The 25470-nt window shown below is 39.8% G+C and overlaps 1 protein-coding gene across 1 annotated transcript in view; it reads right to left on the bottom strand.

The window, feature by feature from the left end:
- Positions 1–25470, bottom strand: part of Arhgef33 (Rho guanine nucleotide exchange factor 33) — a 76184-nt gene that overhangs the window by 42904 nt on the left and 7810 nt on the right. The window contains exons 3-4 of the mRNA XM_070025427.1: positions 8723–8829; positions 7072–7121 (exon numbers count right to left, since the gene is read on the bottom strand). Of these exons, the coding sequence (XP_069881528.1) occupies positions 7072–7121; positions 8723–8747 (75 nt within the window). The 5' untranslated portion in view covers positions 8748–8829. The remainder of the gene's footprint in view (positions 1–7071; positions 7122–8722; positions 8830–25470) is intronic.

Here is a 25470-nt window from a genome sequence, read left to right as displayed (position 1 = left end):
TGAGTAAAAAACACTCGAAAGAAGTAGTCTGAACATTCTTTCTCTGTTCACCTGACAGCCCACAGCCCACCCCAAGGATTAGGAATGGGGGTCTACCTTGTTCTCCAGCGAGTTGAACACGTTCCTCATCTCGTTGATTTTTTCATGAAGCTGCTCTAGAGAGATTATGACCCCTCCATTCTGCCGCTGGAGGCGGGCTCCCACTGGAGGCAGGTTCAGGGAAGACTTGAACTTCAAAGCCTAGGATTCCACAGAGCGCATCTTAGGCTCAAGGAAATAGGGGAGAGGAGGCCGAATTCTTCCTATTTCCTGCTCTTAATTTCTGCTTCTCAATTTTCTTGCCTTTCTTGACTTCTTAACTCTTCTTAAGATGAATTTTAGCAGATGTCTTCTGATTTTTTTTCTCTCTCTGGCCCCAAACTAAATTGTTCATGAGTTTCAACTTGGCTTTTTTTTTAATGGTCTTGCCATTCCTTTCTGCCACATTACCATCAGGCTACTAGATGCAGAGGCCTGGGCCTGGGCCTTGGGGACTCTGTCATGTCATAAATGTCAAGGTTTGGGATACCTCCACAAGGCACATGAAATTCCTTCAGCACTTGACACTAAAGCCCAGGTGTTTTGGAGTGGCACGCGATGACAAGCATGCCAGGTAACTGCTCTGCTTTCCCACGAAACCAGGGTCATTTCAGAGGAAACCTGGTTGTTGTTTGTTTGTTTTTTTCTGCCAACTTCCATCTTCCAATTTTAGGCTCTTTATTGATTCCCCAAAGATGGCATGATTTAAAGCACAAAGTGGGCAGCCATGTTGAAAGTGAATTTTCTGATCCTCTCCTCTACATTCCCTGCAGAAGTTCACCCTTAAGGTCATTCTTACAGGGCATTTGTGAAGCTGATGTGAAACCTGGTAGCTGTAAAGTGTATCCTTTCCATCCCTGAATACACCCAGGAAAATTAACTTTTTTTGTGGTAGAAGAAAACGTCAATGATCCCCATAGTTTTTTAACTAGAGATCCTTTTGGCACAAAATGTATTTTCTTACGTTACTTTCATTACAGAGAAAAAAGAAGAAAAATGAGAATTACCCCAAATCTGATTACTTCAATATAGCCATTAACATTCACATTTGCTTCTATTTTATTATATGCATGTAAATGCCTATATGTATGGTGTTTATGTGACAGAATATTTGGTTCTACCCCTCATATTTTTTGCCCTTAGATTCTTTTTTTTTTTTCATCTATTCATTTTTGGTACTAGGGATCAAACCTAACATGTTGCACTTGGTAGACAAGCACTTTGCCACTGAGCTATATCCCAGACGCTTCGATTTTTTTTTTTTTTTTTTTTTTTTTGGTCAGTCGTGGGGCCTGAACTCTGGTTCTGGGTGTTGTCCCTCAGCTCTTCAGTTCAAGGCTAGCTCTACCACTTGAGCCACAGCATCACTTCTGGCTTTTTCTGCTTATGTGCTGAGGAATCGAACCCAGGGCCTCATACATGCAAGGCAAGCACTCTACTACTGAGCCCAACTCCCCAAAGATTATTTTTATTTGTTTGTTCTTTGTCTTTTTTAAGACAAAGACTATATAATCCAGACTAACCTCAAATTCATGACTCTCTTCCTTCTGCTTCCCAAGTTTTGGGATTACAGGTATGTGCTGCCATGCCTGGCTTGCCCTAAACTCTCTTCCAACAGGCTTAAATTTTTTGTGTATATTTTTAATGACTATACAATATTCTATTGTATATAATATTTCAGAATCTACCCACCCTTTCACTCTAGTTAAAAATGTATGCATGTAAAAGCTTTTAAAGTGTTGAGCGAGGTAAGCCAAGAACGAAGAGACAAACAGTACATGGTCTCCCTGATAAGTGGATGATGAATCCAAAATGTTAGGTGATATGACAAAACTAACAGGACTTAAGAAACAAAGAACTCCCACTCATCTGGTTGAACCACTACTAAATATCCCCATGCTGCTGATCACATATATGGTATATAACATATGAGCACCGTTATATATTACAGACTGTGATAGACAATTTGCTCCAGGAAAGTTAGAATGAACTTGTGACTTTAAATGAGCATCATTATTCCACAATACTGTGAATTTCCGGAAATTAAGTAATCACTTAATCACGATCAAAAAAAAAAAAAAAAAGAACCTTGGGGAAGGGAGGGAGGGAGGGGATGGTAGGGGGAAAACAATAGAGGGGGTAACAATGTTCAAGAGGAAGTATAAGTGTACTCATTACCTCACTCATGTAACTGTAACCCTCTGTATAGTATCTCTACAATAAAAAAAAAAATTTAAAAAAAAAAAATAAAAAAAATAAAAAAAAAAAAATAAAAGCTTTTAAAGATTATAAATGACATTTTCTTTTCTTTTCTTTTCTTTTTTTTTGTCAGTCGTGGGGCCTGAACTCTGGGCCTGGGCGCTGTCCCTCAGCTCTTCAGCTCAAGGCTAGCACTCTACCACTTGAGCCATAGTGCCACTTCCAGGTTTTTTCTTTTTGCTTATGTGGTGCTGAGGAATCAAACCCAGGGCCTCAGGCATGTAAGACAAGCACTCTACCACTGAGCCACCTTCCCAGCCCTATAAATGACATTTTCATATAATCTTTTTTATGTAAACATTGCATATACTTCCTCAGGATAAGTTTTGAAATATGAAAATTCTTCAAGTTAAAAACATTAAGCATGGACTGGGAAGGTGGCTCAGTGGTAGAGTAGCTTGCCTTGCATGCATGAGGCTCTGGGTTCGATTCCTCAGCACCACATAAGTAGAAAAAGGTGGAAGTGGCGCTGTGGCTCAAGTGCTAGAGTGCTAGCCATGAGCTAAAGAACTGAGGGACAGCGCCCAGGCCCAGAGTTCAGGCCCCACGACCAACCAAAAACAAAAACAAAAACATTAGGCAGGGCCAGGCGCCAGTAGCTCATGCCTGTAGTCCTAGCTACTCAGGAGGCTGGAATCTGAGGATAGTGGTTCAAAGCCAGCCCAAGCAAGAAAGTCTGTGAGCCTTTAATCTACAATTAACCACCAGAAAACTGCACATGATGCTGTGGCTCAAGTGGTAGAGTGCTCACCTTGAGCTGAAGAACTCAGGGACAGCATCCAGGCCCAGAGTTCAAGCCCCACAATAGACAAAAAAAGAAAAAGAAAAAATAAATCATTAGGCAGTATTTGATCCAAAAAGAAATCTCCTATATTATAGAGAGTTAATAATATTCAATTAAATTTAAAAAATACAAAATATTTCACCACAGGACTTGACAAGTTATAGTAATATATTTAAGTAAGGTTAAATGAAAATATTTTGCCACAGGGCTCAAAAAGTTATAAGACTGTAGTTATATATTCTTGGAAACATTTTATATCATCTGAAAAATTTCCCAAATTAGTGAATTTAGAAAAAATGTTTTGGATATTAAAATATTTGAAATTTAAATAATAGAAATGTAGGAAGCTGCAGTGTTTACATTCCCAAGAAGCCAAAATTACAGTTGGAGCTCAAATTGTTGATGTAAGGGCTGGACTAGCAATGATTAACATTCATAAGCTGCCTTTATCACAGACCTTCCTTCTCCCTAATGGAATTACAGTTTTAAATCCATATACAAAATGCAGTGATCAAAAGTGAAATATGACCACCTGATTCTGGAAAAGTTATTTCATTCCACAACTATGAAAGAGGTATGTCCAGAAGACAAAGAATGTGAGAAAAAGGAAATAGACTTGGACTGAAAAAGGGAATATACTGAGCTTGCAAACCTAAGTGTAGTTGGTGCATCCACAATGAATTATTTGGCAATTCTATCTTGGGTAAGCTGCATTAATTATAAAGTGTGCTGTGCCTTTTTGATGTTTTTATTTAGATATTTCATATACAGAAAAAATAAATACTTATTCTAAAATTTTTGTTTTGATTTTTCTTTTGAGACAGGGTCTCATTATGTAACCAGCCCAGGATGGACTTGAATTTATGATTTTCCTGCCTCCTGAGTATGCCCAGCTTAGTTTGAGTCTGATATTTAATCTTTTTTTTAGGGGGGTGGCCAATCCTGGGACTTGAATTCAGGGCCTGGGTACTGTCCCTGAGCATTGTTTGCTCAGGGCTGGCACTCTAACACTTGAGCCATAACTCCACCTCTGGCTTTTCGGTCATTAATTGGGTTTAAGGGTCTCATGGGCTTTCCTGCCCAAGCTGGCTTGGAACCATGATCCTCAAATCTCAGCCTCCTGAGTAGCTAGGATTACAGGCACAAGCCATCAATGCCCAGCTTTGATTTAATCTTTTTTTTTCTTGGTCGGTGGTGGGGCTTGAACTCTGGGCTTGGGTGCTGTCCCTGAGCTCTTCAGCTCAAGGCAAGCGCTCTACCACTTGAGCCACAGCACCACTTCCAGTTTTCTAGTGGTTTATTGGAGATAAGAGTCTCACGGACTTGCTTGCCAGGGTTGGCTGATCCTCAGATCTCAGCCTCCTGAGTAGCTAGGGTACAGGCGTGAGCCACGGTGCCCAGCTCTGATTTAATCTTTTTAACAAATGCTTTGGGATTTGTTTTGATTAAGGTATGACAGTTTTTCCAAAACTACTTGGAACAAAACTGGATGACTGCATCAGACCTCTTCGTTCATCTTGCATCTGTTTACTCATTCATTCAACTGATATTTATTGAATACGTATTGCATACTAGGCATTGTCCTGTATGCTGGGAGTACAACACATGAGCAAAATAAACTAAATTCCTGCCCTTAGAGCTTACATTCTAGATGAAGAGACAGGCAATAGTAGAAAAAGCAAGTATATGTATAGGATAACACCAGGTAAGGGTGAGATCTGTCAAGAAAGTAAAATCTGGAGATAAAGTATTGCTGAGATTTCACATTTTGCTTCAGATACTCTCCCTTCTGATATAGATAGTTAACTCTTCCCTCCTTTCTCTTCCTCTTCTTTGTTACTTCTCCTCTTTCTTCTTTTGGCTAAAAGTTGCTTGGAGTACACGGACTTAGGAAGTGTTCTTTTAAGAGAAGGGTTGGGTTTTCATAGCATCACAGAGGTCATATAGACCAGCTTCACTTTCACTGCTTCATGTATTCCACTGTGAACAGATGTACTTGGATTTGTGATACAATAAAATAATGAGGCCATCCCTTCTGCAGCTATATTTAGCCAACATCCAGGGAGTGACCTACATAAAATCTGTAATAGACTTGAAATCATACCTGAGTTTAAAGAGGTACTCACTCCCATTCATCCAAATGCTATACCCAAGTCAGACGTGAACAGAGGGGAGGTGGGCAGGGATAGCATTAGAGGCCTTGGACCAGCATCGTATCAAATCAGCACCAACTGAAAACCCAGGCTGGTCCTGGCCAAGCTGCTCCCTGTCTGGAATTGCTTTCCTCATATCCACTTGTCAAATGATCGACTTGTCCTCATGTGCCAAGTTCATATCCTTCAGTCAATACTAATTGCTCCCTTTCTGTCTCTCATAGAGTTTTATCACTGTTTCTGATGTAATATTTTCAATAGCCTATCATATATTCATGTATGAGCTATTTATTAAATGTGTTTCCTAGGTTGTGGACATTTTAAAAGATCAATAAGAGTGTCTCATCTGTTTAATGTCTCATTAGGCTAAGCATTGGAAAGCATAAAGTAACTATCAGATTGATTCTTTGCCTTCACATTGATGATCTAAGACTAGGAGCAATGTGGTTAGAATGGTGTTATAATGCTGTGTTCGCTTAGCTTAATAGGGCCTACAATAACAAACTGTTGAACATTTCTAGAAACTAGTTCTTATTCTTACTTTGTCACTTAAACTCAATGAATCTTAATAACATTTCCCCTAAACTATGTACTCTACTGTCTTTATGGCACTAGAGTTTGAACTCAGGGCTGTGCTTCCTAGGCAGGTTTTCTACACTGGAGCCATGACTCCAGCCTATCTATCTGCTTCTTTAGATTCCTATCTTTGTGTTTTAGATACTGATCTTTTTCCTGGTTACCTGGGCTTATAACCTTAGTGCTAGTTAAGAAAGAACCTTTTCTTCCAATTACTGAAAGATCTGATGATTCTTTCTCCTTTCTCTTGTCTTCCAGATAGCATACTCTGAAGGCTAGAGAGAAACTGTGTTTCTCTAAGCTGTTTTTGCAAAGTTGTGTTAGAATAAACTTCCATGACTTTTTTGTGCCAGTCCTGGGGCTTAAACTAAGAGCCTGGGTACTGTCCCTCAGCTTTTGTGGTCAAGGCTAGTGCTCTACCATTTGATCCATAGCTACACTTCTGGCTTTTTTTGGTGGTTAATTAGAGATAAGAGTCTCATAGACTTTCTTGTCCAGGCTGGCTTTGAACCATAATTCTCAGATCTCAGCCTACTGAGCAGCTAGGATTATAGACATGAGCCACCAGCACCCAGTAACTTCCATGATTTTTAAGAGTAGGATTTACTTTAAATTTACAGTCAGAGAAGAGGATCCAAATAAATTCTATTTACAAAGCTATAGCAGGCTGGTAGAACTTTGTTGTAAAGGTTTTTTTTTTTTAAATCTTCCTTGTAAATCAAATTATTCCTGTTATTTAAAATGAGCTTAGTATTTGGAAATTTTTCCACTCATTTTCCAATTATAACTTTCTAAATAAGAAATTAAGATAAACAGATCTTGTTCTCTCATTTTATCAAAGGATATGCAATTTATTGCATTGTATACAAGCCTCGGTGACAAGGGTGGGTTGAAGGGAACAGACAGGAAAAAAGCATGAAGTTAAGGTGGTTGCACTCTATTGTATACATTGGATCACTTGTTCTCTAATAATCTATTCTGTTAAAGGTACAATGTAGCTGGAGATAGGGCTCAATGGTAAGAGTGCCTGCCTTGTAAATATGAGGCTCAGCGTTCAAACCTCAGTACTGACCCGCCCTGAAAAAAATAGATGCAAGGTACAATGTGAGTGGTCCTCTGCTCACATTTTAGTGTTGAGTGCTGAAATAAAAATCTCTGTAGATAGAGGACAGTTGACACTATTATATACAGAAACATTAAAAACAATCCATTTGTCTTTACCTGGTAGATCTGTGTAGAAGGATTATTCACTGGCATATGTTCATTCTCTCCTGCAGGAAGAAAGAACTTGTTTAATCAACAAAACTCATTATATCCCTACTTAACCCTCATTAGACACATGCAGGGAATAAGAGAAATGATAGTATTCTATGCCTGTGCCTGCCTGAGAAGAAATTTAATGACTAGAGCAAAATGTAAGGTCATGTTGGTGGATTTTATATCACCATCCTAATGACCAAACTCTACCTACCTGCTGTAACTCTTGTAGTAGAAAACCACAGTGGGAAAGTTTCCCCACTGAATGATTGGACAGCCAGAAATGATTGGACATGCACAGAAAGTGTCTCCCTCATATTCTTGGAGCTGAAGGGTTAGGAGGGCCATTCTTTACCAGGGACCTGTCTAGTTGTCACTACCCAACCTCAGGAAGCCCGAATAAAATATCCACTGCTTCTCCTATCTTTCATCTTTGCTAAACTTCTGGACATTGCTCAAATCAGATAAGGAAATCTTGTAGGAGGACTGGCAGGAGGGAATTTTCAGGGGAAAAGTTCTGGGTAAAATACAGTATTGTCAACACTAGAGATTGGGATCACAAGGAAAACATAGAGATGTGGGCTGTAAAAACCATCTATAGCCTGGGGAGACCAATAGCTTGACCTACAGTGCACCTTTCAGGACCACATTGGTTGGCCATGAAATGAAACAACCCATGTTAAAACAAAGGCTAGTTGCTCATCCATCACTGAATCCTGGTGCATTGTGTCATTTTGTATGAATTAATCAGTTTACAGATGGCACCTTTGGTTGTAAGCCCTTGATGATACTAGTGTGTGTACTGTTCCTTCAAATATATTAGTATTAAGAATACCTCACAGGGACCAGCCTCAGTGTTTGAAGTTCATAAACATAAACCTCAGCCTAGAACTTGTACTTGTAATGAGCTATCCCTGTAATTGCTCAAGTGTTTATGATTACTAAACTTCTGCATAAGTTTGAGTAAGGATTATTTATCCTATTTATACTGTTGTCTAGTTTATATAATGGTAAGAATAAAGATGCAAAAACACAGACCAACATCTCAGACTGAGGATTGGTGCTTTATAGTTAGAGTCTGACTTCTCTATAGCTGCTTCCTCTGTTGTAAATTGGAGATGATCAGAGAACTTACTTCTCTAAGGTTGTGTCTATGTGGTAAACATAAAATATAAAGAGAAAGTACATGCTTCTAGACTAGGCTAGAAAGTACTAGATGTCTTATTTGAATGTGTATCTTTGCCTTATTTAGCATGTTGTTTTAAGGCAGTCCTAAAGTTACTGTTAAGCCAAGTTATAGATAGATAGGTAGATAGATAGATAGATAGATAGATAGATAGATAGATAGATAGATAGATAGATAGATAAATAGACTTCCATTGATATATATAATACAAACATTACATATACATTCATATGATTATTATATGTATAACATATTAATATATACATTACATATACATTTAATGATTTTATATTTAACATTTATAATATATCTAACATTTAAAACATAAATATCATTGCCTATCATTATGTGATGATGGGAATGTTATGTTAGACAAGACTAACACCTGTATTTCTTGAATCTAAGCTGTTAAACAGAGAAAAATCTGACCTTGCTTTGTTTTGGTTTTTTCCATGTTGCCTGTTGCTCCTACTCCACTTACTCCTCAACATTGCATCATTATTGTCCTGGATCAGGCCACCTCTCCTTCCCCGTGCCTGTCAATGGAAATAAAGGATCAGGGACAGTACATAGAATTGGTGAGAAAGCTGGATGAGCTTTACCTGTTATCTTTAAAATGTTGAACACAGCTTAAGATTGATGCATTCTCAGAAGACTAGAAACAAACTGAGCAAATACTTATATTAAAACCTAAAGGTAAATATCATTTTAGTATATAAGAGATTCATTACCCAAAATTATGGTGGTTTTTAATATACTACATTCTGTTTTACTTCTAATCAATAATTTGAGATTTTTGATTAGCAGGTTACAGTTTAGGTAAATTATCTTATGAACAGATCGAGTATGAAGACTAAGAGGCCTGTTTCTATTTCATTAAACTAAGTTTGAGGAGCTTATCCCCATTTTCAATGTCTGGTAAATTCCTTTGCACCCAGGAAATTCTTATCAAATGTGAGCATTAGATAGGAAGCTGAAAATTCAGAATGTAATCTTATTTGGGCCTCCTTTTATGCAGCCAGAACTTTAAGACATTTCCATGGTTGAGGAATTCTCCCACCTCACGAGCCTCCCACTCCAGAAGCTAAGTACCAGCATCTACTGGCCTTCTTTGCAACTAAGGCATGATGGACATGGAACATAAGACATGCCACATCAATGCACTCACCCCAAAGACTTCCTAGGAAATGTCCTAAGTTCAATTTTCTAGATCTACTTTCTAACAAATATAAGAGTTGCTAAGATGGCAAAGGCAGTAAGGAAGGCATCTGGAAGAGACAGCTCCAAAAGACTGAAATCCATTGCATATGGAGATTTCTTCAGCAGAAGTTTCACTATATGTTTTGGGCACTGCTGCTGACCACATAATCCTCTGCTTGGTTCTTCGGTCTTCTGTCAATTCCACCCCATATCCTTTCAATATATTCTTTGGCTATTAAAATCAGAGTTATTTTCTTTTGCTCACAACAGAGACTATTGATCAAAACAACCAAAATATATTAACACTATTGATATTATCCAAGATTGAGAAATACAGGTTTAAACTTTGTTCCTCACTTCAGAAAAGATAAATCTGTGGTGATAAAATGTAGATTATAGCCAGGTATCAGTGGCTCATGCTTATAATCTTAGCTACTCAGGAGGCTGAGAACTAAGGATCACAGTTCAAAGCCAGCCCAGGCAGAAATATCCCTATGAGACCCTTATCTCCAATTAAGCACTCGAAGATGGAAAGTGGTGCTGTGGCTCAAAGTGGTAGAGTGCTAGTCTTGAGCAGAAGAGCTCAGGGGTAGCATCCAGGCCTTGAGTTCAAGCCCCATGACTGACAAAAACAACAACAACAACAACAACAACAACAACAACAACAACTGCAATGTAGATCATAAATTGCCTAGGCCAAGGTAGAAGTGTGGCTGAGAAGAAAACAAGGAACTTGATAGAATTACAGAAATGTCTTATTATTTAATTCTGGTAGTAGTACATAGGTATAGAAATGTGTCCAAATTTATCAAACATGTATTATAATTGGGTACGGTGTTTTTGGTGGCACTGGGGTTTAATTCAGAACCGTGAGCTTACCCTTGAGCCATACCCTAGTACTTTTTGCTTTCAGTTATTTTTTTAAATAGGGTCTGGCATTTATGTTCATGCTGCCCTAGACGGTGATCCTCCTATTTATGCTTCCCATAGCTGGGATAACAGGTATGAGCCACCATACCTAACTAAGGTTATATTTAGTCCGTTGTAAATTACACCTCAGAAAGGCCAACTTAAAACTTTTCATTGTCCACTGAAGTTTATAATAGCAAAATAATAATTTGTCAGGCACAGAAGGTATACATATGCATGAAAAGGCATCAGAAACAGCTACACAGTTGTAAGTAAATATGAAGAATGGCCCAGCTGGGCACTAGTGGCTCACACATAAAATACTAGCTTACACAGGCTGAGATCTGAGGATTGAGGTTCAAACATAGCCCACAGATTCTTAGCTGCAAGTCAACACTGAAAAAAGACAAAAGTGGAGCTGTGGCTCAAATAGTAGAGCACTAGCCTTGAACAGAAAAGCTCAGGGATAGTGTCCAGGCTGTGAGTTCAAGCCCCAAGACCAGCACAAAAAGAAAAAAGAACAAAAAAGAAGACCCAAAGTATAGTGTCCAGGCTGTGAGTTCAAGCCCCAAGACCAGCACAAAAAGAAAAAAGAACAAAAAAGAAGACCCAAAGTTAAGGCTCTGCTGTTTGGAATCTTGCATATTCTCATGAAAGCTTGAAAGTTATGTCTAAATGGAACATTGTCCCTAGTTTCCTGACTCTCTTTGCATAATTAACAGAGCATTACTACAATATGAAATTTTGGGGCTGGGATTGTGGCTTGGTGGTAGAGTGCTTGCCTAGTATGCATGAAACCCTGTATTGAATCCTCAGTACCACATAAACAGAAATAGCCAGGAGTGGCACTGTAGCTCAAGTGGTAGAGTGCTAGCCTTGAGCAAAAGAAGCTCAGGGACAGTGCCTGGGCCTTGAGTTCAAACCACAGGACTGGCAATAAATAAATAAGTAAGTAAGTAAATAAATAAATAAATAAATAGAACTTTCTTCTCTTTAACAATTGTTAATTTATTAAATATCTAATCAATCCCATGGTGAATGTGTTTAAAATCACAAAATCAGAACATAAACAGAAGGACAGTGAGAGAATAATTTCATCCAACTTCTTCATTCTGAGATGAAGCAATTAAGGCCTGATGTGGGAAGAAAAGTTATTTGCCACAAGTTACACAGCTTTGAAATTATTGCTAGAAGTTATTTGGTTACTATCCAGAGGGGAAAAAAGTCTTGAAATATGAAAAGCCATAGCTTTATGGAATTTTTATTCCCGGAGATTTCATCATCTAATCTATGATGAACTCAAAATAAGCAAGAAAAAAATTCTGTATATCCTAGATAAAAATGAAAATCTACGTGTTTTCAGAGATTTAACATCACCAAGTTCATTGGTACTCATATGGCCATTGATTTCAAGGCATAATAGGGAACATTTGGACTGCCTAGAGGGGAAAAGCCACATATAATGCTTCTTTTCAAACAAACTATCATGACCATTTGTTAGTATTGTCTGAGAATCTCTCACCTCTAGACTGTTCTACAGCATTGTTAATGGACCCAACCTAAGATATTTTTTAATCCATATTTTCCTTAAAAAATTGGAATTGGGTTCTGGTGGATCATACCTGTAATACTAGCTACTCAAGAGACTGAGATCTGAGGATCATGGTTCAAAGCCATCCCAAGCAGGAAAATCCATGAGACTCCAGTTAACCACGAGAAAACCAGAAGTGGCACTGTGGCTCAAGAGGTAGAGTGCTATGGGGCTGGGAAGTTGGCTCAGTGGTAGAGCACTTGCCTTGCATGCCTGAGGCCCTGGGTTCTATTCCTCAGCACCACATAAGCAAAAAGAAAAAAAGCCAGAAGTGGCGCTGTGGCTCAAGTGGTAGAGTGCTAGCCTTGGACTGAAGAGCTGAGGGACAGCGCCCAGGCCCAGAGTTCAGGCCCCACGACGGGACCAAAAAAAAAAAAAAATTAAAAAAAAAAAAGAGGTAGAGTGCTAGCCTTGAGCTGAAGAGCTGAGGGACAACACCCAGGCACAGAATTCAAGCCCCACAACCAACAACAAAAAAAAATGCATCTTTGTTATTTATGTTTTATTTATTTATTATTTATATATTCATTCATTTGCTTACTCATTCACTCATTTTGGAACAAGGTCTTGCTTGAATTCAAGATCCTCCTTCCTTGGCTTCCTGGGTATGGTGATTACATTCCAGCACACCAGGCTATTCAGGCTATTTTCATCATGCCCATTTGTGCAGAAAGCACAAATGTTCCCCCCAAATTCCAACAGATGTTAATTTCTTCTATTCTATTCCTTTCTCCATACTCACATAATCACATACTAACACATATACAGACCATGCATTGTGGGATGGGGCTGTCAGTGTAGATTCATATTATGTATTTCTACATCTTAACCTTTCTCGTTTAATACACAAGTTAATTAATTTATAGCAATAAATCTAAGAAATTCTTTCCTTTTTTTTTTCACTAGTGTGAGGGGCTTGAAGTCAGCATAAGCACTGTCCCTTTTTTGCTCAAGGCTAGCACTCTCCTACTTAAGTCATAAATCCACTTTGACTTTTTGATGTTAAATTGGAAATAAGAGTTTCACATACTTTCTTGCCTGGGCTGGCTTTGAACCCTGATCCTCAGATCTCAGATCTCAACCTCCTAAGTAACTAGGATTACAGGTGTGAGCCACCAGAGCCTAGCTGGAAATTATTTTTGATCACTGCATAATATCCATGATTTGGATAAACCATTAACCATTCGTATACTAATGGGTATACCTTTTTATTTCCATTATCTTGGCACTGCAAACAACAATGACAAACACTTTGGTGTTGGCATTTCTGTTATGTGGAGTTTTAATAGATATGGTTGGTCTAATTTTCCAAAAAGTCTCTGATTATTCTGTTTTCCCTCAGAAGCATTGCATAAGTGCCTCTTCTCTTGCATTTCAGCCAGCAACGGATGTGAATACTTCTTAGTTCATTTCAGTCAGATGGGTGATAAGTGATACTTAATAGTTAATTTTGCTGATTGTTACTGCCTATCTCTTCATATACTCATTGGGTATTTAGAGTTGTTCCTCTATATTACCTATTTCTCTAATATGCCAATTCTCCTATTTGGTTATGTGCTTTTCCTTATCACATAATAGCTTCTATATAATATAGGCTGTCATATGCTACACTATCCAAACTATCTCTTTTTTTTTAACTTGATGGTGATTTTGAAATAATCAAGTCTGTTTCCTTAACTGTGCTAAGTTCCTTAGTTTTATTTCATTTTTGTTTTTGTTTGACAGCATCTTGATAGTAGTTAAGGCTGCCCTCAAATACACTATGCTCAGCTTCCCTAATGCTGGGATTACAAGTGTGTACTACTGTGTGCTCCAGCTTTTTGGGGGGTACAGGGGGGTTGGTCCTGGGCCTCAGCACTGTCCCTCAGCTCTTCAGCTCAAAGCTAGTGCTCTACCACTTGAGCCACAGTGCCACTTCCGGTTTTCTGGTGGTTTATTGGAGATAAGAGTCTCACAGACTTTCCTGCCCAGGCTGGCTTTGAACCTCAATCCTCATATCTCAGCCTCCTGAGTAGCTAGGATTAGAGGTATAAGCTACTGGCACCTGGCTCCTGCAGATTTTTTTTTGTCAGTCATGGGGCCTGAACTTTGGGCCTGGGCACTGTCCCTCAGCTCTTCAGCTCAAGGCTAGTGCTCTACCACTTGAGCAACAGCGCCACTTCCAGCTTTTTCTGCTTATGTGGTGCTGAGGAATCAAATCCAGGGCCTCATGCATGCAAGGCAAGCACTCTACTACTGAACCACCTTTCCAGCCCTCCTGCAGATTTTAGCTTTTTTTGTTGTTGTTGTTTTGTTTAAGAATTCACTGATAGTACAAGGGGGTTTATGTGAAAATTCCTAAGATTCAAAGTGTAACCCTTCCTTCCTCCTTTAAGTGTCCCTTAGCTCTTTCTCTCAGAGCTGGTACTCCACCATTTGAGTCACAGTGCCACTTCCAGCTTTTTGGTGGTTAATTGGAGATAAGAATCTCATGGATTATCCTTCCCAGGGATAGCTATGGACCATGATTCTTAGATCTCAGCCTCCCGAGTAGCTAGGATTAAGAACATGAGCCACTGTGCCTTGGCTCTTCCTCCATTTTAAAAACAATATTTAGTGAGTTTCTTATGCTAATTCCATATATATATATATATATATATATATGTACACATATGTAAACATACTTGGATCTTTCGCCTTCCAGTATCCCCTCCATTTCCCCTCCTCCCTCTCATTGAACTTCTTCCCCGCTGACAGTGACCCCTTTGTACTCAAGCTCCATTGTTATTTTTATAATTTAGACTAAGATTTCAAATGAATGAAACATGAGAAAAATATGGAATACTTCAGGAATTTGTGTGTCATCCTGGCGAGGGACCACATTAATCTGCGCTGTTCCAGTCAGTTGCTCTCCTACATTTTCTTCCAATGCTTTTAAATTTTATTAAGTGCTTCCCATTTATTTGAAATTTGGTTTATACATTGAAAAGGGAATGTTTAACTTTCTTGTTTTTCGGATGCATAACCCCTTGTTCTCTTTTTCTTCATAGAATTAAAATACCAATTTTAGTAGCATATTCAATCCCCTGAAATATTATGATTCTCTATTCTTAGCTGTCTATTCTGACTCCCAAACTACAGATTATAGCCTTCTTTTTTATTATTTAGGATACTTTTTTCCTTAGGCTAGGTTTTCAGAAGGGATTTTGCTATGTTTTTATTTTATTTTGTTTTGTTTTATTTTGAGATGGAGGTCCCTCTACATTGTTTAGGCCAGTTGTGAACTTGTCATCTTCCTGACTCAGCTTCCTGAGTTGCCAGTATTACAAGTAGTGCACTACTGTGTCTAGCTATATACAAGGAAATTTCTAGGTCGAAGGGTATCATTATACTAGTGAGTAATATATAAGGGAACATCCCCTTGAGATGTTACCTGTAGTTTCTCTTCATCCTTCACTTGGAATCCCTTCTTGTCTGAGCACAGGAATTCTGTACTCTGTCTTCGATAGCTCTTGGACCACTGCCTTACTTTGAATAGGTTCCATCAGATGATGCTACCTGCCTCTCACCAAGCCAGCATGACTTCTACTCCTCCCTACCTTTCCTTTATTTCTATCTGCATGGCTGCAGTAGTAGTTTCTCAAATGCCCACACCAGTCTGGCCAGACCCATTAGAAAATACTGTTAAGTGTTTAGAAAAAGCCCATTGTTCTTTAAATTATGTCAAGTTATTATATAGAGCAAGTGGCTTCCAATTGAAACTCTGAAGACCCCAAACTTTCCCCAGTTTGTCTTGGGGGAATGAAAGGAAGATGGCAGGAGGGAGGCCTGGCCCCTTTCCCATCTCCTTCAACCACAATCTCTCTGTGCTTATCTGATTCACAGGCCATAGTTTGGAAGAAGGATTTATTTTTTAAAGCAGTTTCTGCCACCCAGAAACAAAGGTTCTGGAATTATTAATATAGAGATATCAGAATATTGAAACATTTACATAAAAAGCTATAATCACATTTTAATAAAATTAACTCAAAAATGTTTAAGAAGGAAGTTAATAGGAACCTAAAAAAAAAATCACTGAAAAATCTCCTGACCCTCTCTCCAAGCGACCTAGAATGAGTACCCATCCCTTTACAAAATCACTCCAGATCACAAAAACTTGGCATTGTCTATTACTTCCCAATTACTGCTGTGACAGAAAAGGAAAGTTTGGCACTTTGGGGAATTGAAATTAATTGAAAGCAGACTTGAGTTAATTTTCATTTCAGTGTCCTCTATTGAATGGGTCTTCAGTGCATATTTCTAATTTAGTAGAATGAGAACTTTTTGGGGGGAAGGGTAATGAGGAAATATATCCCCCCTGAAACTAAACTAATTCACCAAGTAAATCCTGCAACATTTCAGTAAGGAGAGTCTTATATAATCTTTGTGCTATTTTTTTAAAAAGCTGAAAAATATGTGAAAGGAGCTGTGTGTGTGTGTGTGTGTGTGTGTTCTACAGTCCAAAAGAAATATTATCTGTGACAATAACACACCTTGCTTGTACATGTTTCACAGTTGTCAAAACACTCCCACATGGAGTATCTTCCTTAATCATTGCAAGCCTGTAAATCTAGCAGAGTAAATGTTTCATTCATTTTCTATAGAAAAGGCAACAATAGCTCAGAATTGTTTGTCCCAAGCTACAACAAAAGTAACTCCAACTAAGATGTTAGTTTTTCTACTGTTTAATGCTACAGCATTCAAAACACTATACATTAAAAACAGTATTCCCAGCACCTCCCATAGGAAATAAGTATTCATAGGCTCTATTTCTATATGAATACAATTGAATGTATACTGATGGTCAAGTTGAGTGAAAGGTACAAATGCAAAGCAGGACTGGAAAGAGGGACAAAGCTACTAGCTCAGATGATGTAATAGATTGTTAGTAAAAATCTATCCTTGGGCTGGGAAGGTGGCTCAGTGGTAGAGCGCTTGCCTTGCATGCATGAGGCCCTGGGTTCGATTCCTCAGCACCACATAAGCAGAAAAAGCCAGAAGTGGGGCTGACACTCAGGTGGTAGAGTGCTAGCCTTCAGCTGAAGATCTGAGGGACAGCGCCCAGGCCGAGCTCAGACCCCACGACCGACCAAAAAAAAAAAAAATCTATCCTTTAAAAAAGCTAGATGAAATGGACTGCTTTCTAGAAATTCATAGACTACTAGATTTGTATTTTAAAACTATAGATAGAAAAATGAATTGTAACAACTGTCTATAGAAGATAGTGAAAGAAAGGGTCAAGCCAGGTATGGTAGTGCACACCTATAAATCTAGCACATGAGAGGCTGAGGCAAGAGGATCTTGTGCTTGGGGCCAGCCCGGGCTACTTAACAAGACAGCCTCAGAAAGGAAGACAGAGGCTGTGTGCCACACACACCTGTAATCCTAGCTACTCAGGAGGATGAGATATGAGGATCCCAGTTCAAAGCCAGCCCAGGAAGGAAACTCTGTGAGACTCTTATCTCCAATTAACCACCAGAAAACCGGAAGTGGTGCTGTGGCTCAAGTGATAAAGCACTCACCTTGAACTGAAGAGCTGAGGGACAGTGCCCAGGCCCAGAGTTCAAGCCACAACCGACCTCTCCCCCCAAAAAAAAGGAAAAAGAAAAGTCAAATATCTGCTACCTCCAAGAAGATATGATTCAGCATACTATCACAAGAAGATGTTATAAATAACTATGACTATGCTATTTAATTTATACCAGAGAATGGGATCTATGTAAATCACCAGACCCATTTTGTGAGGTTCTGATACCAAAGCTACTCTAGTATTTAGATAAATTGTACATATTCTAAATAAAATATCAAAAATACAGCACTATGACTAGTGAAGTTTGCTCTGGCATATAAAATGGCTTGACATTTATAGATCTATTAAACTCTATACACAAGTACTTAAAATGAGGATAGTTCAAGGACAGTCTAACTTCCCAAACAAAATTATCTTTGCATACATAACAATTTAAAGTCGCCTAGGCAATAAATTAAAAAATTAAATTAGGATTCTGCCACTAGACAGGCCAAATAATAAGCAGCCTTCTTTTAAAAATGGACCTTGGTCTTTTTTTTTTTTTTTTTTTTTGGTCGGCCGTGGGGCTTGAACTTTGGGCCTGGGCGCTGTCCTTCAGCTCTTCAGCTCAAGGCTAGCACTCTACCACTTGAGCTACAGTGCCACTTCCGGTTTTCTGGTGGTTTATTGGAGATAGGAGTCTCACGGTCTTCTCTCCTTCCCCGGGCTGGCTTTGAACCTCGATCCTCAGATCTCAGCCTCCTGAGTAGCTAGGATTACAGGCGTGAGCCACCAGCGCCTGGCTGGACCTTGGTCTTCAAGTCAACTTCATTCCTGACCTTTACTCAAATATGGATATTGCTAGAAACATGGTGGCCCCTTCCACTGAAGCAGGCCACCACCACATCCCCTGTTAACTGCCTGAGAGCCAGCTCCCTGCCCAGATGGAGGGAAACTAAGTGATTTACCTTTCTATCTCCAGTTCTTAGCACCTGTCTCTCAATAAATGTCTTCAACCCATGTTTGTAGAAGAGTTCTCAGTTCACATCCAGTAGACTACCTAGATACACATGCTATATATCATGAACTGTTTCAAGTTAACAACAAAGAATTAGTGGGTAAATATAAAAAGAATTTGGCTTTGAGATCCAATGTATATCCTACAAAATTAAGAAGAGTGAGGGAAGGGATGGTGAGAATGTTGAAAGGGATGACATTGATCAAGATATCTTGTATGGGCTGGGAAGGTGGCTCAGTGGTAGAGCACTTGCCTTGCATGCATGAGGCCCTGGGTTCGATTCCTCAGCACCACATAAGCAGAAAGAAAAAAAAGCCGGAAGTGGTGCTGTGGCTCAAGTGGTAGAGCGCTAACTTTGAGCTGAAGAGCTGAGGGACAGCGCCCAGGCCCAGAGTTCAGGCCCCACAACCGGACCCCCCCCCAAAAAAGATATCTTGTATTCATAAACTGAAACTGCTTTGTTAATTGGCAACTCCTTTGTACTACTAAAGATAATTAAAAAGAAAAAAGAACCAAAGAAGTAGAGCTGTGGCTCAAAATGGCAGAGTGCAAGCCTTAGAGCAAAAGTACCCAGGCCCTGAGTTCCAGGCCCGTGACCCAACAACAACAACAAAAGAACCAAACCCTATTTTATTCCATCAAGCAAAGTTTCCCTTACAAAAATATATCCCACAACTGGGCTTGAAAAATCTAAGAGAGATTAAGATTTCCTAATAAATGCTCCTACACCTGAACTAACTCTAAGCTGTTCCAATTCTACCAGCAACCTCAACGTGTCCAGAGCCAGAGAGATCAGGAGCCAAGCACACATAGCAGGCACATCTCTAGCAAAGCAACACACAGAAGGTTCTTCATATCGGAATATGACACAACATCAATCCTCCTTCCTTCATTCTGTGGGCATGTTAATTATGTTTCTCAATTAATATCAATCAGGATAGAACAATTTGAGTAAACTGATATATACCAAAATCAATCAAAAGAGAAAAAAGCTGTTAGTGTGCTATCATATACAAAACAAACCGCTGGTTTGAAATATCAAGACATCAGAAATTATGAACTTTCAGAGCATATTCCTTCCATGGGTCTCTAGACTTCATCTTTATTTAGCACTCATAGAAGAATGGAAAGTAGCTTTTGTGAGCCCAAATGTTTCTATGGATCTGGTTAGGAAGGTGTGTTCCATCTCTTTTCTTTTTTTTTTTTGTTTTTTTGCTGGTCATGGGGCCTGAACTCAGGGCCTGGGTACTGTCCCTCAGCTCTTCAGCTCAAGGCTAGCAGTCTACCACTTCTGGCTTCTTCTGCTAATGTGGTGCTGAGGAATCAAACCCAGGGCCTCATGCATGCAAGGCAAGCACTCTACCACTGAGCTACCTTCCCAGCCCCTCTTTTCTTATCCTGGTTTCCCTCTATTTAATCTCAGGTGTTTTGTGACTATCGTTATTATAAATGTGATGTCCAGCAAGGTTAGTTATGGAAGTCAGGTTATGAGTACATTTCTTTTTGGACAATGCCACCCCTTCCCTTGTTCTCTCCCAGTTTTTTCCTCCACAAATTGACTTCTTTTTAGTTTTTAAAAATTGTCTTTAAGTAGTTGTACTAAGGCATTTTCTATTACCTTTAAAATGTATCTTTAAAGTTGTACAAAAGAGTTGCCATTTAACAAAGCAGTTGATGAACACAATATATATTGCTCGAAGTCATCCCTTTCAACGTTCTTACCCATCCCTCTCCTATCCATCTCTTCCCTCACTCTTCTTAATTTTGAAGGATATACCTTGTAATCACACAATTTTTCAGATGGATTGGGTTTACTCAGATGAATACTCAAGAGATGCTCTGTGCAAAAGGCAGAGTGCCCAGCACAAGGTAAACATCTATTCAAAAAGAAAATAAAGTGACTGTCACTCAGAAAAGCACATCTAGAAGAGAGAAGGGACAGTGAAGGGCATGAGACTCCCTCCACAGGCATGTGGAGGGAAGAAACTTGGGGCTTTAGAAAATGTTCCCTCCAGCGGTGGGGCCAGCCCTGACTTGCAAGGGGGGTTATCAACGTGGAAAACAAACCTGTCCACGGGAAACTCGCTCTCTGCTAAGGCAAAAGCAGATGCCTGGTGCACGGGATCTCAGTCACGTGGCTGAGTTAGTAGCGCTGTAAAATAGATCATCAGTCACTGAAGCCTATTTTAAGTAAGAGGAGGAAACCAGGTTACTGCTGCCTCTCCTGGGACATTGTTTTTTCATAGTTCAGATACAATAACATCCAATTTGGATCTGCCTTTGGCGCTTTTAAAACTGCCAGAAAGGAGACTAGAGTAGAATCTAATCTTTCAAATGACCGTATTTCCCTACTACTTCTCAGAAAAATAGACCACAGTCTATGTGCCTTGCCAGGAAGTCAGTCCTCTTGCCACTAATATCATAGCATTTCCTTTCAGAACCAGTCTATCCACAAGCTGTGTGTATCCCTTTCTGTGGGCCTCAGTGCCTACAGATCCTTGGCCACCAGCTCTGCCATCCCAAACCCATCCAGCGTTCTAAAGGCAGCTATGCCCCATGTACCAGCCTTGAGTATCTCACTGACCATCAGATATCCTCACTAAGGCAAGGCTCATCTTATACAATCTCAACACTCAATATTTTTGTAGATCAATGAAAAGTGTACATTCAACCTTAGTTTATTTCTTCTATAATTTCAGCCTATTTTGGGCATGTCTTCCCTAGTACTAGTAGGCATGCTGAACCCAGCCAACAAGTGATTTTCTTTACATCTGATAAGTTTGGAACAAAGGGAAAGAAATTCTATGAGAGTCTAGAACTAGGTTAGTCTAGAACTAGGTTAGGTCAGTCATATATGATGCTTTCCTTTGGGAGAAATTCTGATAACGACAGTTCCCTCCCTCTTATGTTTGTCAGAGCTGTTTTAGTGTCTCTGACAGTTTGGTGTCAGGGCAGCTTCTTATTCCAGGTGACAAGAGGGTATTCCACACAGGGAACCATCTCTATTTGTCCAAATGTTGAATATAGAAAAGAAAGTCCATGGAAGTGGCGCAATGGCTCAAAGTGGTAAAGCCCTAGCTTGGAGCAGCAAAAACCTCAAGGACAGTACGCAGGCCCTGAGTTCAAGACCCCCCCCCAAAAAAAATAACATAACTAAAACCTTATTTTAAAATAAAAAAGAAGGGGAGGGGGGAGGCTGGGGAGGGAGGTGAAGGGTAAACAAAGGAGGAGGCTGCAATGCTTGGTAAGAAATGTACGCATTATCCTGCCCATGTAATTGTAACTCCTCTGTACAGTATGTTCACAAATAAAATTAAATTAAAAAAAAGAAAAAAGAAAATCCATTTGAACAAGTGCCAGAGTGTTCCCCTGCCTTGGGCTCTTGATCCAGCTCTGGCTGTGGGACTTTAATTCAAAAGCTCGGAAGCCTCATTTCACCAAGCCCCACTCCTCAGCTCTGCAAACCGTTCTCACTACTTCTGGGGCCACTCTTCTAATCAAAAGAGAGAGGCTGCGGGGCTGGGAAGGTGGCTCAGGGGTAGAGCGTTTGCCTTGAATTCATGAGGCCCTGGGTTCAATTCCTCAGCACCACATAAGCAAAAAAGAAAAAAGCCAGAAGTGGCGCTGTGGCTCAAGTGGTAAAGCCCTAGCCTTGAGCTGAAGAGCTGAGGGACAGCACCCAGGCTGAGTTCAGGCCCTACGACCGGACCCAAAAGACAGAGAGAGAGAGAGAGAGAGAGAGAGAGAGAGAGAGAGAGAGAGAGAGGCTGCATGGTGGAGTGCTCCAGGTGTCTCTGGAGCCAATCAGACCATAGTTGACCCGATCTCACCACTGTGGCTGCTAGTGACTGGACTAGCTGAACCTCCTTGACTTCTCTTGATATAGCATTTCAAACAGAACTTCATAATAGCATATGCAATACATGATCACAATTCATGCCTTTCATCAAACACATTCATGCTTCTGTTCCTCTCATCCTCTGTCCCTCTGAGAAAAATATTTCTCAGCCTTAAAGTTCAATTCAAGTACCTCCTTCTCTAGGCAGCCAGTCCCGACCCTCCCAATGATAGTCAGCCACTCTTCTATTGTGGTTTTATATCATAATATTCTCTCTCTTCATGCTGGGAATGATAGCCAATGATCTCTTCCATCTTTCTTAGACACGCTGTAATTTCACTAGGGGAGGGGCTGTTTCTTATTCACATCCATTGAAACTACAGTTATTTGAGTCATGCCACTAACACTTAAAAATTCTTTTTTTTGGGTCCGGTCGTGGGCCTGAACTCTGGGCCTGGGCGCTGTCCCTGCACTCTTCAGCTCAAGGCTAGCACTCTACCACTTGAGCCACAGCGCCACTTCTGGCTTTTTCTGCTTATGTGGTGCTGAGAAATCGAACCCAGGGCCTCATGCATGCAAGGCAAGCGCTCTACCACTGAGCCACCTTCTCAGCCCAATTCTTTTTTACTTTTAATAAAAAAAAATAGTATTTTATTTATGTTTCAGTATAATTTGATATTATGACATATACAGTATGGTATAGTTAGTTCAAGCTAATATATTCATCATTTCATATGCTTTATATTTTTGTGATGAGAGTATTTGAAATTTACTTTGATAACAAAGCCAGGCATGATTGTACATCTGTAACCCCAGATGTCTGGAGGCTGAGACAGGAGTTTGAGGCCAGACTGGGACAAATCAAGGTCTTGTCTCAAAAAACAAAATACAAAACTTAATCTTCCTCTCTAGTGGAATCCTGTACCTTTAACCAACTTGTCCCTATTCTGCCTCTTTACCTACCCACCCCCAGCCTCTGGGAACCACCATTCTCCTCTCCACTTCTATGAATGTGACTTTCTGGAGAGTCTAAATAGAAGAGATAGTTGATTTCCCCTAGCAATAATGTCAATACTATAAGTATGTTAGACTTGCCGGGTGCCAGTGGCTCACACCTATAATCCTAGCTACTCAGGAGGCTGAGATCTGGAGATCACAGTTCAAAGCCATCCCAGGCAGGAAACTCCGTGAGATTCTTATCTCCAATAAACCACTAGAAAACCAGAAGTGGTGCTGTGGCTCAAGGGGTAGAGTGCTCACCTTGAGCTGAAGAGCTCAGGGAAAGCACCTAAGCCCAGAGTTCAAGCTCCACGACCAACAACAACAAAAAATGTTAGACTTGAAGCCTCAGGATAAACATAACACATGGCTTTAGGGGAGAAATTTTACATTTTTAATTTTTAACATTTTATATATTCAAACACTCAGATTACTAGCTTGAGGGGTTTTTTGTTTGCTTTGTTTTCTGGTGCTCAGGTTTGAATTCAAGGCCTGGGCACTGTCCCTTAGTTTTTTGGTTCAAGGCTAGCACTCTACTACTGAGACACTTCTGGCTTTTTGGTAGTTAATTGGAGGTAAGAGTCTCACTGACTTTCCTGCCGGGGCTGGGTTTGAATCATGATCCTCAGATCTCCTCCTCCTGAGTAGCTAGGATTACAAGTGTGAGCCACTGGAACCTGGCTAATATATATTTATAATTACACATTGTTAGCCAATGGTCTACCTCTTTTCCAAATCTGAATCAAATAAACTTTTTTTTTCAGTACCAAGGATTGAACCCATGACTTCATGCTTCACTCTAACACTGAGTCCTTTTGTTTATATGTATTTTTTTTAGATAGGGTCTCTATAACTTTGCTTTGGTTGGCTGTGAACTTGATGCTCCTGTCCCTACCTCAAAAGCAGCTGGGATTACAGGCATATGCCACCAGGCCTAATTTTGATGTATATCTTTTTATATTTTGTTCAAACATCTAAATTACTATTCCACATACATCTATTTAATCATGCATTTTGAACTCATCACCTCACACTTGCTAGGCAGGTGCTCTACCAGTTGGGCCACATTTTGGTTTGGTCATTTTTCAGGTAGGGTCTTGAGTTTTATGTGGGACTCAGACCCTAATCCTCCACCTCTGCCTCTCAAATACCTGGGGTCCCAAGGATAAGCCACCATGTCCAGCTTATTGGTATTGACATGGGAAAGCCTCACTGACTTTTTGCCTATGCTGGCCCCAAATAGTGATTGATCCTATCTTCACCTTCTTAGTGGCTACTATTACAGGCGTGAACCACAGTAGCTGGTCTCATTATAGACATCTCCCCTCCCTGCCCCCTGCTTCTGCAAGTCTTGATCAAAGTCTTTGAGTAACTCCTAAAATTCAAATGTTTTGAATGTACCACCATATCATATCTAGCAAACTCTTATTCTGAAAACTCATCCCTGTCAGTCCCCCTGCATAGTATTCGGGGCTCCTATCACATCACAAAGATAGTCGCCATTTCCTTCTTCTCCAGCCTCTGGGCTTTGTTCTCTCAGTGAACAAGCTTACTCAAGTTAACCATCAAAGAGTCCATGAGACTTATCTCAAATGAACCAAAACAAGCAGAAGTGGAGGTATGACTCAAGTGTAGAATGTCAGCCTATAGCCAAAAAGGTAAGGGATAGTGCACTGGTCCTGAATTCAAGGTCCAGTACTGGCATAAAATAAATAGACTTATACTTCTATAGGATCAGTTTATATACATTCAGAGTGCCCCCAAATCCCCAACTATTGGGAAAATTTTCTTTTGGAAAAATGAGTTCAGATCTCCTATCAGTCTCTCAAAGAAGTCCATAATTATTCTTTAAAAGTAAGTTAGGGGGCAGGGATAGGAGAGAAAAACTAGGAGAGAGTTAAGGAAGGGGTGACATTGTCCAAAAAGGAATACACTAATTTCCTAACTTATGAAATGGTAATCCCTTTGTATATCACCTTTATAATAACAATTTTTAAATATTTAATAAAAAAGTAAGTGAGGAACCTCTACACTTGATTATGAGTACCTAGGAAATAGAGCGTGTTACATTCTTCTTAGACTTTTTGTTGCTGTT

This window comes from Dipodomys merriami, unplaced genomic scaffold (genome assembly GCF_024711535.1).
Source record: "Dipodomys merriami isolate MVZ:Mamm:240054 unplaced genomic scaffold, mDipMer1.0.p SCAF_17, whole genome shotgun sequence".
In the NCBI taxonomy this organism is placed as follows: Eukaryota; Metazoa; Chordata; class Mammalia; order Rodentia; family Heteromyidae; genus Dipodomys; species Dipodomys merriami.
This window is presented reverse-complemented; position numbering and strand designations above follow the sequence as displayed.